This window comes from Eubalaena glacialis, chromosome 2 (genome assembly GCF_028564815.1).
Source record: "Eubalaena glacialis isolate mEubGla1 chromosome 2, mEubGla1.1.hap2.+ XY, whole genome shotgun sequence".
NCBI classification, from domain to species: Eukaryota; Metazoa; Chordata; class Mammalia; order Artiodactyla; family Balaenidae; genus Eubalaena; species Eubalaena glacialis.
In genome coordinates, this window is record NC_083717.1 from 170,404,263 (window position 1) to 170,422,285 (window position 18,023).

General features: G+C 36.7%; 1 protein-coding gene across 1 annotated transcript in view; it reads right to left on the bottom strand.

Moving 5' to 3' along the window:
• SNW1 (SNW domain containing 1) overlaps window positions 1-18,023 on the bottom strand; it is a 36,710-nt gene that overhangs the window by 9,593 nt on the left and 9,094 nt on the right. The window contains exons 4-9 of the mRNA XM_061181140.1: window positions 11,411-11,506; window positions 11,212-11,318; window positions 10,157-10,261; window positions 8,280-8,349; window positions 7,524-7,589; window positions 5,783-5,899 (exon numbers count right to left, since the gene is read on the bottom strand). Of these exons, the coding sequence (XP_061037123.1) occupies window positions 5,783-5,899; window positions 7,524-7,589; window positions 8,280-8,349; window positions 10,157-10,261; window positions 11,212-11,318; window positions 11,411-11,506 (561 nt within the window). The remainder of the gene's footprint in view (window positions 1-5,782; window positions 5,900-7,523; window positions 7,590-8,279; window positions 8,350-10,156; window positions 10,262-11,211; window positions 11,319-11,410; window positions 11,507-18,023) is intronic.

Below are 18,023 nucleotides of genomic sequence, written 5' to 3' on the forward strand. Positions count from 1 at the left end.
ATTGAAATCATATCAAGCATCTTTTCTGACCACAACGCTATAAGATTAGAAATGAATTACAGGGAAAAAAACCTAAAAAACACAAACATATGGAGGCTAAACAATACGTTACTAAATAACCAAGGGATCACTGAAGAAATCAAAGAGGAAATCAAAAAATACCTAGAAACAAATGACAATGAAAACACGACGATCCAAAACCTATGGGATGCAGCAAAAGCAGTTCTAAGAGGGAAGTTTATAGCTATACAAGCCTACCTCAAGAAACAAGAAAAATCTCAAATAAACAATCTAACCTTACACCTAAAGGAACTAGAGAAAGAAGAACAAACAAAACCCAAAGTTAGCAGAAGGGAAGAAATCATAAAGATCAGAGCAGACATAAATGAAATAGAAACAAAGAAAACAACAGCAAAGATCAATAAAACTAAAAGCTGGTTCTTTGAGAAGATAAACAAAATTGATAAACCATTAGCCAGACTCATCAAGAAAAAGAGGGAGAGGACTCAAATCAATAAAATTAGAAATGAAAAAGAAGAAGTTACAACAGACACCGCAGAAATACAAAGCATCCTAAGAGACTACTACAAGCAACTCTATGCCAATAAAATGGACAATCTGGAAGAAATGGACAAATTCTTAGAAAGGTATAACCTTCCAAGACTGAACCAGGAAGAAACAGAAAATATGAACACACCAATCACAAGTAATGAAATTGAAACTGTGATTAAAAATCTTCCAACAAACAAAAGTCCAGGATCAGATGGCTTCACAGGTGAATTCTATCAAACATTTAGAGAAGAGCTAACACCCATCCTTCTCAAACTCTTCCAAAAAATGGCAGAGGAAGGAACACTCCCAAACTCGTTCTATGAGGTCACTATCACCCTGATACCAAAACCAGACAAAGATACTACAAAACAAGAAAATTAGAGACCAATAACACTGATGAATATAGATGCAAAACTCCTCAACAAAATACTAGCAAACAGTATCCAACAACACATTAAAAGGATCATACACCATGATCAAGTGGGATTTATCCCAGGGATGCAAGGATTCTTCAACATATGCAAATCAATCAATGTGATACACTATATTAACAAATTGAAGAATAAAAACCATATGATCATCTCAATAGATGCAGAAAAAGCTTTTGACAAAATTCAGCACCCATTTATGATAAAAATTCTCCAGAAAGTGGGCATAGAGGGAACCTACCTCAACATAATAAAGGCCATATATGACAAACCCACAGCAAACATCATTCTCAATGGTGAAAAACTGAAAGCATTTCCTCTATGATCAGAAAGAAGACAAGGATGTCCACCCTCACCATTATTCAACCTAGTTTTGGAAGTCCTAGCCACGGCAATCAGAGAAGAAAAAGAAATAAAAGGAATACAAATTGGAAAAGAAGAAGTAAAACTGTCACTGTTTGCAGATGACATGATACTATACATAGAGAATCCTAAAGATGCCACCAGAAAACTACTAGAGCTAATCAATGAACTTGGTAAAGTTGCAGGATACAAAATTAATGCACAGAAATCTCTTGCATTCCTATACACTAATGATGAAAAATCTGAAAGAGAAATTAAGGAAACACTCCCATTTACCACTGCAACAAAAAGAATAAAATATCTAGGAATAAACCTACCTAGGGAGACAAAAGACCTGTATGCAGAACACTATAAGACACTGATGAAAGAAATTAAAGATGATACCAACAGATAGAGATATACCATGTTCTTGGATTGGAAGAATCAATATTGTGAAAATGACTATACTACCCAAAGCAATCTACAAATTCAATGCAATCCCTATCAAATTACCAATGGCATTTTTTACAGGACTAGAACAAAAAATCGTAAAATTTGTATGGAGACACAAAAGACCCCGAATAGCCAAAGCAATCTTGAGAACGAAAAATGGAGCTGGAGGAATCAGGCTCCCTGACTTCAGACTATATTACAAAGCTACAGTAATCAAGACAGTTTGGTACTGGCACAAAAACAGAAATATAGATCAATGGAACAGGATAGAAAGCCCAGAGATAAGCCCACGCACATATGGTCACCTTATCTTTGATAAAGGAGGCAAGCATATACAGTGGAGAAAAGACAGCCTCTTCAATAAGTGGTGCTGGGAAAATTGGACAGGTACATGTAAAAGTATGAAATTAGAACACTCCCTGACACCATACACAAAAATAAACTCAAAATGGATTAAAGACCTAAGTGTAAGGCCAGACACTATCAAACTCTTAGAGGAAAACATAGGCAGAACACTCTATGACATAAATCATAGCAAGATCCTTTTTGACCCAGGTCCTAGAGAAATGGAAATAAAAACACAAATAAACAAATGGGAGCTAATGAAACTTAAAAGCTTTTGCACAGCAAAGGAAACCATAAACAAGACGAAAAGACAACCCTCAGAATGGGAGAAAATATTTGCAAATGAAGCAACTGACAAAGGATTAATCTCCAAGATTTACAAGCAGCTCATGCAGCTCAATAACAAAAAAATGAACAACCCAATCCAAAAATGGGCTGAAGACCTAAATAGACATTTCTCCAAAGAAGATATACAGATTGCCAACAGACACATGCAAGAATGCTCAACATCATTAATCATTAGAGAAATGCAAATCAAAACTACAATGAGGTATCATCTCACACCGGTCAGAATGGCCATCATCAAAAAATCTAGAAACAATAAATGCTGGAGAGGCTGTGGAGAAAAGGGAACCCTCTTGCACTGTTGGTGGGAACGTAAATTGATACAGCCACTATGGAGAACAGTATGGAGGTTCCTTAAAAAACTAAAAATAGAACTACCATACGACCCAGCAATCCCACTACTGGGCATATACCCTGAGAAAACCATAATTCAGAAAGAGTCATGTACCAAAATATTCATTGCAGCTCTGTTTACAATAGCCAGGACATGGAAGCAACCTAGGTGTCCATCATCGGATGAATGGATAAAGAAGATGTGGCACATATATACAATGGAATATTACTCAGCCATAAAAAGAAATGAAATGGAGGTATTTGTAATGAGGTGGATGGAGTTAGAGTCTGTCATACAGAGTGAAGTAAGTCAGAAAGAGAAAAAGAAATACAGTATGCTAACACATATATATGGAATCTAAGGGAAAAAAAATTAAAAAAAAGGTCATGAAGAACCTAGTGGCAAGATGGGAATAAAGACACAGACCTACTAGAGAACGGACTTGAGGATATGGGGAGGGGGAGAGGTGAGATGTGACAGGGTGAGAGAGTGTCATGGACATATATACACTACCAAATGTAAAATAGATAGCTAGTGGGAAGCAGCCACATAGCACAGGGAGATCAGCTCGGTGCTTTGTGACCACCTAGAGGGGTGGCATAGGGAGGGTGGGAGGGAGGGAGATGCAAGAGGGAAGAGATATGGGAACATATGTATATGTATAACTGATTCACTTTGTTATAAAGCAGAAGCTAACACACCATTGTAAAGCAATTATACTTCAATAAAGATGTTTAAAAAAAAAAAAAAAAAAAAGAAGTGCGCATGCCGCAACTAAAGATCCCACATGCTGCTACGAAGATCCCATGTGCCGCAATTAAGACCAGGAGCAGCCAAAATAAATAAATAAATAAACAAACAAATAAATAAATAAAATAATAAATAAATACATATTAAAAAAAAAATTACCAATGGCATTTTTTACAGAACTGGAACAAAAAATCATAAAATTTGTATGGAGACACAAAAGACCCCGAATAGCCAAAGCAGTCTTGAGGGAAAAACACAGAGCTGGAGGAATCAGACTCCCTGACTTCAGGCCATATTACGAAGCTACAGTAATCAAGACAATATGGTACTGGCACAAAAACAGAAACATAGATCAATGGAACAAGATAGAAAGCCCAGACATAAACCCACGCACCTATGGTCAACTAATCTATGACAAAGGAGGCAAGGATATACAATGGAGAAAAGACAGTCTCTTCAATAAGTGGTGCTGGGAAAACTGGACAGCTACATGTAAAAGAATGAAATTAGAACACTCCCTAACACCATACACAAAAATAAACTCAAAATGTTTTCAAGACCTAAATGTAAGACCGGACACTATAAAACTCTTAGAGGAAAACATAGGAAGAACACTCTTTGACATAAATCACAGCAAGATCTTTTTTCATCCACCTCCTAGAGTTATGGAAATAAAAACAAAAATAAACAAATGGGACCTAATGAAACTTCAGCGCTTTTGCACAGCAAAGGAAACCATAAACAAGATGAAAAGACAACCCTCAGAATAGGAGAAAATATTTGCAAACGAATCAACGGACAAAGGATTAATCTCCAAAATATATAAACAGCTCATGCAGCTCAATATTAAAAAAACAAACAACCCAATCCAAAAATGGGCAGAAGACCTAAATAGACATTTCTCCAAAGAAGACATACAGATGGCCGAGAAGCACATGAAAAGCTTCTCAACCTCACTAATTATTAGAGAAATGCAAATCAAAACTACAATGAGGTATCACCTCACACCAGTTAGAATGGGCATCAGAAAATCTACAAACAACAAATGCTGGAGAGGGTGTGGACTGTTGGTGGGAATGTAAATTGATACAGCCACTATGGAGAACAGCACGGAGGTTCCTTAAAAAGCTAAAAATAGAATTACCATATGATCCAGCAATCCCACTACTGGGCATATACCCAGAGAAAACCATCATTCAAAAAGACACGTGCACCTCAATGTTCACTGCAGCACTATTTACAATAGCCAGGTCATGGAAGCAACCTAAATGCCCTTCGACAGATGAATGGATAAAGAAGATGTGGTACATACATACAATGGAATATTACTCAGCCATAAAAAGGAATGAAATTGGGTCATTTGTAGAGACATGGATGGATCTAGAGACTGTCATACAGAGTGAAGTAAGTCAGAAAGAGAAAAACAAATATCGTATATTAACGCATATATGTGGAACCTAGAAAAATGGTACAGATGAACCGGTTTGCAGGGCAGAAGTTGAGACACAGATGCAGAGAACAAATGTATGGACACCAAGGGGGGAAAGTGGCGGGGGGGGGAAGGTGTGATAAATTGGGAGATTGCGATTGACATGTATACACTGATGTGGATAAAATTAATGACTAATAAGAACCTGCTGTATAAAAAGATAAATAAAATAAAATTCAAAAAAAAAAGATAAAGCTTTAGTGTAGATGTGCAAGAGATAATTTCCATAAGGGTGCTCACTGTGATACAGAAGGTATACTCTTCTATGTTCTATACACATGCCATGATGTATGTGAAGTTCAAAGACACATATTAATACCATGATATTAATAGACAGCCAATATTATGAATGTCATTTTCTATAGCATTCAACACATCGGAATGTTTATTTGCCCTTCCCTGATACTGACCTTTTGGGAGACACTACATTTAAAAGAGAGAAAAATGATGAAACCTAAAAAGAGCAGTTGGCAATCTTCCCCAAATGAGATCAGCCTAGTGAACCATTATTCTGGAATGTTGTGAGGAAGCTGAATCACCAGTGGTGAGGAAGGTGTACGAGTCTATGAACGCTGAGACCAGGTACAGAGCTGCAATCAGCACCTGTCATCTCTAGAACACATCCACAGGTGACAGCCTCTTCAGGTACTCAGCAATGTAGCTAAAATAACAGTATCTTAGGTAACTGAGAACGGATTTACAAATTATCAAGAGCATTAAACAACTTAATTATAACAGACCAACCTTCCGATCAGCAATGTAGAGGGCTTCGGCCAGTTTTGCAAAATTTTCATTGATGTGGACTGTCTGCAGTCCTCTTCCATCAGCTGCCAGACGTTTATCTAATGGAATTGTATAACCCTAGCGTGAAGGCAGATAGAAAACACTGGTCACAAAAGAGCTACTACAGAGTCTTTAAAACTAGGTTTATATATGTCCGTTTTGACAACCATTTAAAGTTTTTTCCTTACATCTTTCTTCACAATTAAGCAACAGCAGCAGCTGCTAACAATGAGTGCTTTGTGTGGAGGATTGTTTAAGCACTTTATATCCATGGCCTCATTTAACCTTCACAACAATTCTGTAAGACTGGTAACATTATTATTTCCATTTCACAAATAAGGATACTGAGGTAATGTCACCAAGGTCATACAGTTAATAAACAGACAAACTAGGATTTAAACTTGGGCACTATGATTTCAGAGTGCAAGCTCTGGGAAAACAGATTCTCATGTTAAGATTGTGGGTTATAATAAAAGGAAATCACTATCAAATAGTTAATAGTTGTTCATCAAGTAAATGTAACAGTCATACAAAGGTAGAACAAATCACTACAATCACAGTGTCTATAGGTAGCTTAATCTGCTGTACTGTTCTCATGACTTGTCAGATTCTCGGAACCCTGCAAGTTTTAGTAAATGGAAAAAAGATAAAATTTGCTAGACAACTAAGATTCTGTGTTTTGAAATTTTGCATCCTATTTCAACAACTCAAGGAATACGTTTGAACATTCATGTAACTTTCAGGCTTAGCTTTATTCTTCCAGATTTCTGACTAGACTCCCAAATATTGACCTCTAGTCCATGGTCTTTATTCCTAATATAAGGAAGTGTTACAGAGTCAGCTCAAGATACCTCATAGTTACATACATATTAATCAATCCAAACCAGACCACCCAACAATCTTTTTGTTTCAGGATGAGTGTATAACTTCTTCTTTTTTTTTTTCGGACACGCTGCACAGCTTGTGGGATCTTACTTCCCCGACCAGGGATTGAACCCGGGCCCTTGGCAGTGAAAGCACGGAGTCTTATCCACTGGACCACCAGGGAATTCCCTAGCTTCCTTTAAGGAATAATTTATATTTAAACCATGGGTTAAAGTGGCCTTCTTCACCCATCAACATCAGAATCATGAAATATTATTTGGGAGAAAAGAGGAAACAGTGATTAGGAAATTTATTCCGCATTATTTTACAGATTCTTCATGACTCCTGGAAGCTTTGGTGATTAGTAGAGATATCTAGGATTTAAATAGTTTATACTTGCATTGTTATAAACAGAAACAAATAATTTAAAAATTAAAGCACTGAATATATCCAAACATTTACTCTGTTTTGTCATATGGTTATTTAAATTGGTTTAAATCCTTTCAGGAAGAATTTTAGATATAAATTTGAGTTTTCTAAAGAATACCATCTTTCATTGATATGTTACTTTATTCTACCCATTCCTTCTCTATATGCTTCCGGTAACTACAATTTACTAGGAGAATCCACATGGTATTCATGTGCCTGGCATACTAACATTTCTATTACATTAAAATAAAAAGAGAAAAGTCACATAAGTTGAGTGTTCCTTCTTGAAAATCTTCAGCTAAATGAGATGCTGAGGTTTCAACTAAAGGTACCCAGGCTGAAGGTCCTTCCTGGGTGTTTTCCAGGAGGTTCTAAAACTAAGAGACTGATTTTATGACAAGTTAATTACCTTTGCATTTTTCCAGTTTGAAATACAGGGAGGAATCTTCCACTCTTGTTGTTCCTTCACGGTCATCTGAATTGAGAAAAGAGAGGAAGAAGACACATTTTTAGATTTATAGTCTAGCTAAAAACCTAAGTGCAATCTTTCTCTTCAAAGACAGCTCAGTATACACTACATATGGATGGATTTAGTCAAAGGTCCTAATTCCATTTGTTTGGTGGCACTATATACTATGTTCCCATATCATGGGTTCTAGTAATAACTTTAATATAAAAAATGGAAAATAATCTATAAATTATTTTTGACAGTTATATATGCCGGTTAGTATTTTTACATATTTAAACTGATGTGACTTCTTTCAGATGAGAACTTGTTCTTTTAGTTGGGTAATAAAATATATCTAAAAAAAGCCACTTGGACTATCAAGCACAGACCTAATGATCCCAGGTACTTACTTCCTACAACTATGATAACATTCTTCTTGTCAAATACCACACCCTTTTCATTCCATTAAATGCAGGGGTTAGGTTAATAATAATAAAACTAATAGCTAACATTTTACATACATTCTCATAGGCACTCTGGAACTGCATGTTATAATCTTGAGTGGGTCCCTATTTGATCTTGGAAAACAAATTAAAGAAACAGTAAGTGTGGTGAAATGTAACTACATAGGCATCTAGACTTTATTGTATGTGAGGTTATTTATAAAATTAGTAATCATGAGTACAAAAAGAGATTTTAAACTAGAGCAAAGATTACCTTTCGGCTAGGAGAATGCATGACAGGTGCAGGAGGAGAAGGTGGTCCCCGGGGAATTTTCTTATTAATCCTGAAGGATAAACCAAAGCACAACCACAGAGTGATACAGATTTTTCCTTTTTAGTTAATATGTCGTCTCCCCTCCTCATTTTTTATTATGTAAAGCTTCAAACAGATACAAAAACAGAGTGTATAACAAACGTCCACCTATTATATACCAATGTGTTGAGAAGCTAGAGCTGGTGTATTCAATTAAGAATGTGCAGATTATGACCTGCTGAATGAGGGGCACAAGACACCCACTCAGGGTCCGCAGATAGCTCTCTCAGCATCCAAGCTCCCACTTTGGGGAAGTGAAACCCACTGGGTTGTTTCAATTAAAGGTGCAGTTTTAATACACCCACCTGAGGAAGTAGAGTCACAAGATTTATTATTACTTTCAGATCCCAGAAGTGAGGAGTGAGGAGCGGGGAAAGAACTGGAGGAAGGATAATCTTCTGTCCTAGGCCACATGTGAGCAGGAGATAGAGAGCAGGGTAGCAATTCCTATTACTTACAAGGTAGCTGGGACAGAGGATACTAACTTTTCCTGGGGCTTAACTCTAAGTGGTTATAGTCACCCTTTGGTATCTGAGGAGGACTGGTACCTGGACGCCTGAGGATACCAAAAGCCGTGAATGCTCAAGTCCTTTATTAAAGTGGCATAGTATTTGCATATAACCTATACACATCCTCCCATATACTTTAAATCATTTCTAGATTACGTATAATACCTAATACAATGTAAATGTTATATAAATAGTTCTGGTAGGTGTGGCAAATTAAGTTTTGCTTTTGAGAACTTGCTGGAATTTTTTTTCCTGATTTTTTTAAAAAAAATTATTCTTTTGGCCATGCCACGCGGCATGTGGGATCTTAGCTCCCCGACCAGGGACTGAACCCGTGCCCCCTGCAGTGGAAGCACGGAGTCCTAACCACTTGACCACCAGGGAAAACCCTTCCGAATATTTTTGATCTGTGGTTGGTTGGAATCACGGGTGCAGAACCTGCAGATACAAAGGGCCAACTATATTTTAAAAGGTTCCCTGGGAAAGGCAAAGTGGGAACTTATGACCGGCATCCTAAACACAAGTCCTAATCTAAATGTCCAGTCTCTAGGTGTGAGCAGGATTATCATACTGTAAAATGCCTAGGCAGCAACTCAGGAAAAAAAAAGTTGTTTTCCTCAAAAGTTGTTTTTCTCATCACAACCACTCAGCTTCAACAATTATTAAAACACAGCCAACTCTCTCATCATCATTACCCACTTCATCTCCACACTATTAACATCATTTCATCGAGCAATATATTTTTGCCTTCTTAAGAAACAGCTTTATTGAGGTACAACTAAGGTACAATTAACTATACATGAAGTGTACAATCTGATTAACTTCTGACACAAGTAAATACCTGTGAAACCATCATCACAATCAAAATAGTGAAGATACCCATCACCTCCAAAAGTTTCTGCATGCCCCTTTGCCTATCCCTCTTTTTCCTCTCATAGCCTATCCATACTCCCTCCTTCCCGGCAGGCAACCACTGATCTACTTCCTGTCATCGTAGACTAGTCTGCATTTTCTAGAGTTTTATATAAAAAGAATCATACAGTATGTACTTGTTTTTGTCTCACTTCTTTCACTCAGCATAATTATTCTGAGATTCACCCATGTCACTTTACTGCACGTATTAAAGTTTATTCCTTTTTATTGCTCAACAGTATTCCACGTATAGATGTCTCACAATCTGTTTATCCATTTACATGTTGATAGACATTTTCCTCCTTTGATACCTTTTTTTAAGAATAGTGGTTCCTTCTCATGAAACCACCTACTTACTTGAACCTTGGGGGCTCCATCGGATCTTTCTGCATTTCCACCATTCGAATAACTCTCTGTTTAGCTCCAGAGTTGAAAGCCACTCCTTGTTGAGATGGTGTGTATCTAAAGAATGTAGATGACACTAAAGGTATATCCAGTTCAAGTTTTCAATAGGTATTTTTCTTCTATTACAATCCTAAACTGGACTACATTGTCAATTTCCCTCACAAAGTATTAATCGAAAATTGCAACAATATTTAGGCAGAGCAGATAGCAACGGAGATATGAGAACTAACAGCAATTCTGAGTTATAAGCACAATGTAAACTACAGTTGTATTAATTTGCAAATAATCCATCACAGTCCACTTTGAACCATGGAAGCCACAGTGTTCAATTTCACAGATAAGAGGTCTAGAAAATAGCACCTATTTTGTAAGTCTGCATTTGAGGAAAAAATGCCTCAAAATATCCTCAGCAAGCAACTTATAGTTAGTAGTTTTTGACTAAGCATAGGCTGTAAAACAGAAAGAATAATGGCAGCAGTCCTACCAGCTCTAAATTTTCCGTTAATATCTATATATGAATCATCTTTCCACATAAAGATTTAGTTGAGTGAAATCCCTCAAAATTTGGAAGTATTATAAGGATGGCTATTATTATATAAATGATATTAATATATTATTAATATTTATAGTATACTATTATTATATTAAATAATTATAATAGTATTATACTATATAATATTTCCAATATACTGTTATATATTATATACATATATATTATATAAAAATAGAAAACTATAATCATTGTGGTTTGCATCATATACTCTATGTAATTGTTAATTTCTAAAAACAAAAAATATGTTTTTAAAATAGCATAATAGCTAATATCTTAAAAGTGGATAGCTTAAAAAATTCTGCTTTCAACTGAATGCACAAAGAGTCAATAGGCTTCAAGTCATTATTCAAAAAACTGCATTTACAATTGTGACTAAAGATAGTGAAAGAATACCAGGACCCCCAAATCCAATCACTTCCAACATGAAACTAAAACCTCCAGGCATGATTCATACCGGATATACTGAGCAGGAGCCAGTTTATCAGCTGCTCGGACTGGCATGGCCGCAGCAACCTTCTGCGATACGGATTTTTCTAAGGCTACCCTTGTCTTTTCTGTTATCTGAGATAAGAAACAACACATTGAGTGGTTTGAAAGTTAATAAAGATGTAAAAAGTCATCTAAAATAATTATATATATCAATTCCCAGTTACCTCTTTAATGGCTTCTTCATCAGGTCTTTGCAGGTCTGGGTCATCTGCATTCATGACTTCTTTGGGAACCAGGTCAGTGTACTTGCTATAAATGACCTAAAATGTTCAAACACAAGCAGGCTTAAGAAAAGCAAAGAGTGAAGAGAAGCAACCTCATTAAGTCATTTCAGAAGTCAAAATGTCCTCTCAGCACACTTATAAATTTAGGACACAGATTTTGTCTTTTAGATTTTAAAACCAAGGAAGTTTAAAATATATATACACAAATTGCTGCCCTGGCTATAAAAGTTAATAATTTTCCTCTGACCTCATGCATTTAAATTATTTGAGATCTTCTAATCAAGTCAGTATCCAAATAAATTGTGCCAACAAAATCTTATGCATCAGTGATCCCTATTTTTAAGGCTCACTAGGATTTGAAATTAATGATGATATAAACCGCCTATAGCACCATTATCTTGGATTACAAGCTCATTGGAAAGTAAGTCAGGTTACTGAATAATTTCCAAATTCAGGAGGCCTAAAAAATTTCATTGACCTCGCCCTACTTATAATGTTTGTCTTTTATGGCATCAACTCTATTCATAGACTAAGAAAATGAACATATGCCATGGTCAAAAAAACCCAGAACACTTTCTTCCCTGAAAAAAAAAAAATTCTATACACACACCTTATTTTACACTCATTATCCAAATTTAGGACTGTGATCTGATTGGTAGGCCTCTGCCAAATAGAATATTACTGACTTTCATGTCCATCTATCCTTTCGAATACTTCCATAATAACTTACATGGCAGATTTTATAGAAAAACAGAAGTACTGGAAATTTAACAAATAAGCAGCATTCTAGATTTTGCTGCTTGAGTTGGGAATTCTTTGACACACATACAGATAAAGAACAACTTATAAATATGAAAGAAAACAAAATTCCTGGGCACTGGAGATCTTCAGAAATTTTCTGCAGAAGAAAATGTTTACTACTATAAGTCAAAGTCTTATATCAATAATTGCATTCTACCATGACATTCCTTAAAATAGCTTAAAGGAAATGCATGCTATTGCTAATTTCTCACTCCAAACAACAGAGCAAAAAAACTTAATGGCCTATACGACCTGACCTGGCTTTGCCTACAGCTTCAATCTTCCCCTGTACCTCTCGCTCCCTCATTCATTATGCTTCAGTCACATGGACTCTTCTGTTTTTTGAACACAACCTGCTTTCCCCCAGTTCTGGGCCTTTACAGAGTATTGCTCCCAGTTCTTCAACTGGGTTCTCAACCTGAGTCTTGGTTCAAAGGTCAGGTATGCAAGGGTGAGGCCTCCTATGACTACCCTCACTAAAGGGGCAACCCCTCCCTACCCAATCATTCAGTGTCACAGAACTCTGTATACTCTCTTCAAAGCACTGCTCACAGTATGAAATTATTATCTATTTTAAATCTTTACCTGTCTTCCCCATTAAAGTAATAACAATTATAATAGGTAACATTTATTAAGCACTTACTTTGTGCCACTGTTCTTTTGCTTTATATATATAAACTAACCTAACTTTCGCATCAACCCTATGAGGTGTGCACAATGATTATACCTATACTATTGATGAGGAATCTCTTATTCATTTAAGTGTCTCCAGTGCTTATAACAATGCCTGGTCCACAGGAGGCATTCAGTCAATAGTTTTTGTACAAATGATTGAATGTATGACTTTCAGAGACGCTCTATTCTATGCTAAAGGTACATATATTTTGGGCCTGCAGAATGTTCTATATAAGCTGTTGATTTCCTGGAAAAACTGTATCATGACTATAGACTGAAATCTCCAGCTTGTTTTTCTCAGGAATAAGAAAAGGGATCAGGTAAGAAATGTAGATAATTTACCACAAAACATGTCTATTGATATGGGAGCTACTAGTGTCACCATCCTCTCAGAGTGTTCATTTTGGAAGGGACCCTAAAGCGCACTCCAGTGAGAAAAGCAAGGCTCAGTGCATTAAAATCACACAGCTCGTAGCTGACCTCCAAAGTCTTACTTCTTGGGCTTCCCTGGTGGCGCAGTGGTTAAGAATCCGCCTGCCAATGCAGGGGACACGGGTTCGAGCCCTGGTCAGGGAAGATCCCACATGCCGTGGAGCAACTAAGCCCGTGCGCCACAACTACTGAGCCCACGTGCCGCAACTACTGAAGCCCGCGTGCCTAGAGCCCGTGCTCCGCAACAAGAGTAGCCACGGCAATGAGAAGCCCGCGCACCGCAACGAAGAGCAGCCCCTACTCGCCGCAACTAGAGAAAGCCCGCGCGCAGCAACAAAGACCCAACACAACCAACAATAAAAATAAATTAAAAAAAAAAAGTCTTACTTCTTTTCAGGATGGAAAAAATCTATATCATAAGAATTAAAAGTTATATAACAATCTCTAGAAAATAATACCAAGACTATGAAGAGTTAATTACTTTTACACAGTAATTGCTACAGGAAGGGATTCTACTCCCTGGTAGTCGTATACGCTCGATATAAAGTCTCAATACTAATTTAGCATACAAGAGCCATTTGCTGCTTCTTATTTGGGTATTCCAAAGTTAATAACCCTTTAAATGAGCATCAATAAGATTCTAGCATTTCACAAAGCTGAGTGAAGGACATCTGAAGAGCAAGATTCCTCCATGGTATTAACTATAATACCCCAAATTTTTATTGCCTGAGAACCAAATGTGCTGAAGAAACTCAGTATATCTCAGGGGGCAAAGGGGCTGGGGAGGATTATCCGAAAAATTACAATATACTTTCGAAGGTATCAGGAGCACAAATGAGTTTTGTGAACAAGATAAAGTAATAACTCATCTATGAAACAGAAGTTTTTTGTTACTGAAAACTGGCAGAGGATTGGATTGACTAAAAGGATAAGCTTGTCAGCATAGCTACCATTTCAGAGGTAGAAAGAAAACACTGTCTTTATAGACATAGTTTGTGAAATCATATGACCAAGGTAATAACATACAATTTATCTTGGGGTTAAGGTTGTTTGGAGTTTTTTTGGGGGGGGGTTGAGGGGTTGAAGGCATTCTTTTAGGCAATATCATGTATGTAACATTTCCTATTTAATGATTTCAGAAGGAAAAATGTAAACACCAGGCTTTTTATTTCAAGATTTATGACTGAAGTCACAATTTGGAAAAAAATAAAAAATAAAAAAGGATTCAGTTCTATTGAGATTTACTTAAATTTTTTTTTCTCCTTCCCAAGTTTATATTACTATTAAGTCTTGTACACAGTATTTACTTTACATTTAGAGAGATCAATGGCCTTAGACTTGCCCTAGAATATTATCCCTTGGAACCTTGCCTTGTTCACCTCTTATACCTACAGCTAGCATTTTCCGTTCTTGCTCTTTCATTATTAATATTTCAGTGAGAAGTCCCTGGTTTCTGAAGAATGCCAGATCCCTCTGATACAAATCAGAAACCACTGCAGTATAGCGCAAATTCAATAAGCCATTTTCATCCTATGTCAAGGACCCTGCATATCAGCATTCTGAATGACAACGAATTTTTTAAAAATCTCATTTTGTGCATTTAGTAGCCAATTCCTACTTCTAAAACAGGAAAATCAGTGGTTTTAACACAGGGCAATGCTAACGCCTCCAACTCCCCTCCCAGGGCCTTTGAAAACATGTGAGATGTTTCTGTTTAAGACAATGGCGGGGGTGCAGGAGGGGGCACTACTGGCATTTAATAGGTAGCGCCAGTTATGTTAAACATAATACAATGCTCAAGACAGTCTCAAACAATCAAGAAGTATTCCCCTCCTCCAAATGCCAATGCATAGTTAATGTTGAATTATTACATGCAGTCTAAAACTTCATGCATTAATACATCCACTTTTTAAAATAACATATTAATTAAATTTGTATAAGGAATTCAAATGTATATTCCAGGGTATAAAGTCCAGCAAGGAAATACATCCATCATAAACAATGTTAGAATACTCCAGGTAGTCACTCTATTCAGTATCTTTCTTCTCAACTCATTGAGTGCCCTATTCTTTTTTTTTTTTTTAATCTTCACTGTGGTTACTTATTATGATTTTTTTTAAGCAGTCTTAGGAGCAGTTTTCAGAGCAGTTTTCGGTTCACAGCAAAATTAACAGGATGTAGAGAGATTTCCTATACACCCCCACCCCACACATGTACAGCTTCACCATTACAGTCAGGGTTAGTATGAACCTGAGAGTGGTACCCCTATAAACTACTAGTCTAGGATTCATTTCCAGTGGCTGATTTCTAGGCAAACATGTAAGGCTTTTACTGTGTAACGAACAATACTTTGGAGATCTTATTTGGCCAGAATACTGAAATCTAAAAATAAACAGTTCAGTTTTAACATTTCTACTCTACTTTCAATACAAAAGAATCACCAATATACATGTAAAATGGGCTAAAACTGTATTTCATTCAAAATTACACATCCTGTCAATGTCAAATTATTGTCCTAAAATGCTGCTTTTTCCTAATAAATGAGAGGAGAGGTAGCACATACCAATAAAGCATAGTTATTATTCCAGAGAAGGAGAGGTGCACCAAAACAAAGGTGAATGAAGGCCTTCATGGCCCAGGGTAAATTTCCAGTATACGCCCTGCATGTATAGGGACTTATTTTTCCTTTTGCAGGAGTGGACCGTGCTTCCTTAGTGGCTTCAGGAGAAGTTTTTTTCTGTTATTCAATAAATATTGCTATAATACCTCCAACAAACACTTCTGAATGCCTGTGTGTCAAGCTGTCAGGCACTAAGTTAGGTGCCAAAGAGGAAAATGAAAAGATATAATCTCTGTACTCAAGGAGCTTTTAGTCAAATGACATAGAACATTATTCGTGAATGGATAACTACAACAAAAGGATAAGTGCAACAAAATGGATAATTACAACTGCTACTTTACAGTAAACACAGGGAATAGGGAGGAAGGACACCCAATCTAGCTAGGGAGGATCAGGGAGAGTATCCTGGAATAGTGAAGAGCGAGTTGTGACTTGAAAGCAATAGAATTTAGCCAGAAAAAAGAATAGGGAGACAGCTTTCCCCAGCATAGGAGGGCACCCAGAGGAAGCTCCCAAGGTAAGAAAGAACATGCCATAATAGGGGAGCTGCAAGAAGTTCCTCATAGCAGACATTCATAGGGAATGCCTGAAAGTTTCTTCTTCTTTAACCACCACCTGTTATGGTGATTATTTTGTATTGAAAATAAATAGAATGGCTAAAACTGGACTCTTTATTTTTGGATTTCAGTATTCTGGTCATGAAAGTTGATGCTAGGCTAGAAAGGTAAGCAAGGGGTCATTGTGCCATAAGGTGCTTGGCTGGTTCTTATCCTGAAGGCTATGGAAAGATTTTAAGTGTGCATGCTTGTGTGTGTTTATGTGGGGGAGAGAGGGAGAGAAACAGAAAAACGTGAATGACTGTTTTTTCAGGCAGGCAAGACAAATGCCAAGGAGATGGGTTCAGACTCTACTGCAGTAAATTAAGCAAGAAAAAATAAGGGTCTGAACTAAGTAGCAGAGAAGGGACTATACCAGAGAAATGTTAAGGAAATAAGATAAATCATGGTGACTAACAGATGGAGGGTCTGAGGGAAACACAAAAGAATGGAATGATTGTTAAGCAAAGGCTTTTTAGAGAACATACTGGCATTATGTGCCACATTTGAAATGTCAATATCCTTTGACCCAATGTATACACTACTAAGAATTTATTTTACACAAATACTCATGTGCAAAAAGATGTTTATATATGGATCTTGAATACAGCACTGTGTGCAAAACTAAAAAACTGGAAACCACTAATGCTTAGAATATCTATATAGATTTTTCTTAATGAAAATCTTCAAAACATCTTAAGTAAAAAAAAAAAGTGTCTATAGGAGTTATGAGAATTAAAATCTCATTCATGTAAAAAAAAGATGTGTATGTTTGAGTGTATATGTGTGTGTGTATATATGTAAAGTGGGAATACATGTAAAGGTGAGGTTACAAAGAAAAGGGGAAGGGACAAGATCCAGGATACACTACAATACACTTGACAAGATTAGGTTTAGATAGGAGAAGAGATTTGTTATAGAGGCAAAAGGAATAGTCAAGACAAAAAGACACGTGCAGGATAAAGAAAGCCAACAATTTTCTTCCAGTAGTCTTATCCGCAAACAGATGGGGAGTCACCTGTTAAACTGAGAGGGAGTGGAGAGGAGTAGGAGTTAAGCTTGGAGGAACATCAAGACAGCTCTGCTGAAACCTGAGATACAAATTTGCATGACTGCATAATTGTTTTCCCCCAAAACTAGCAGCCATGATGGAGGAGCAAAGGATGGTTTATCATTAGTGCTGTCTTACAGGGTAAAATGAAAATGTTTGGGAGAGAGAGAAGCAAAGGACAGGTAGTGAAGGTTCTCAAGTACTTTCCCCAATATCTTCAATTCTAAAGAGCCCTTTTACCTCTACTTGGAGTATTTATTTATTAAAAAAAGAAAACTAGGTCTTAAAAACAGTTCCTTGGCTCTGAGTGTGGCTGCTCTGTGATGAGATTATTTTAAGTAAACTTCATTTTTGGTCTTTGGATTATTTTGTAAGCAG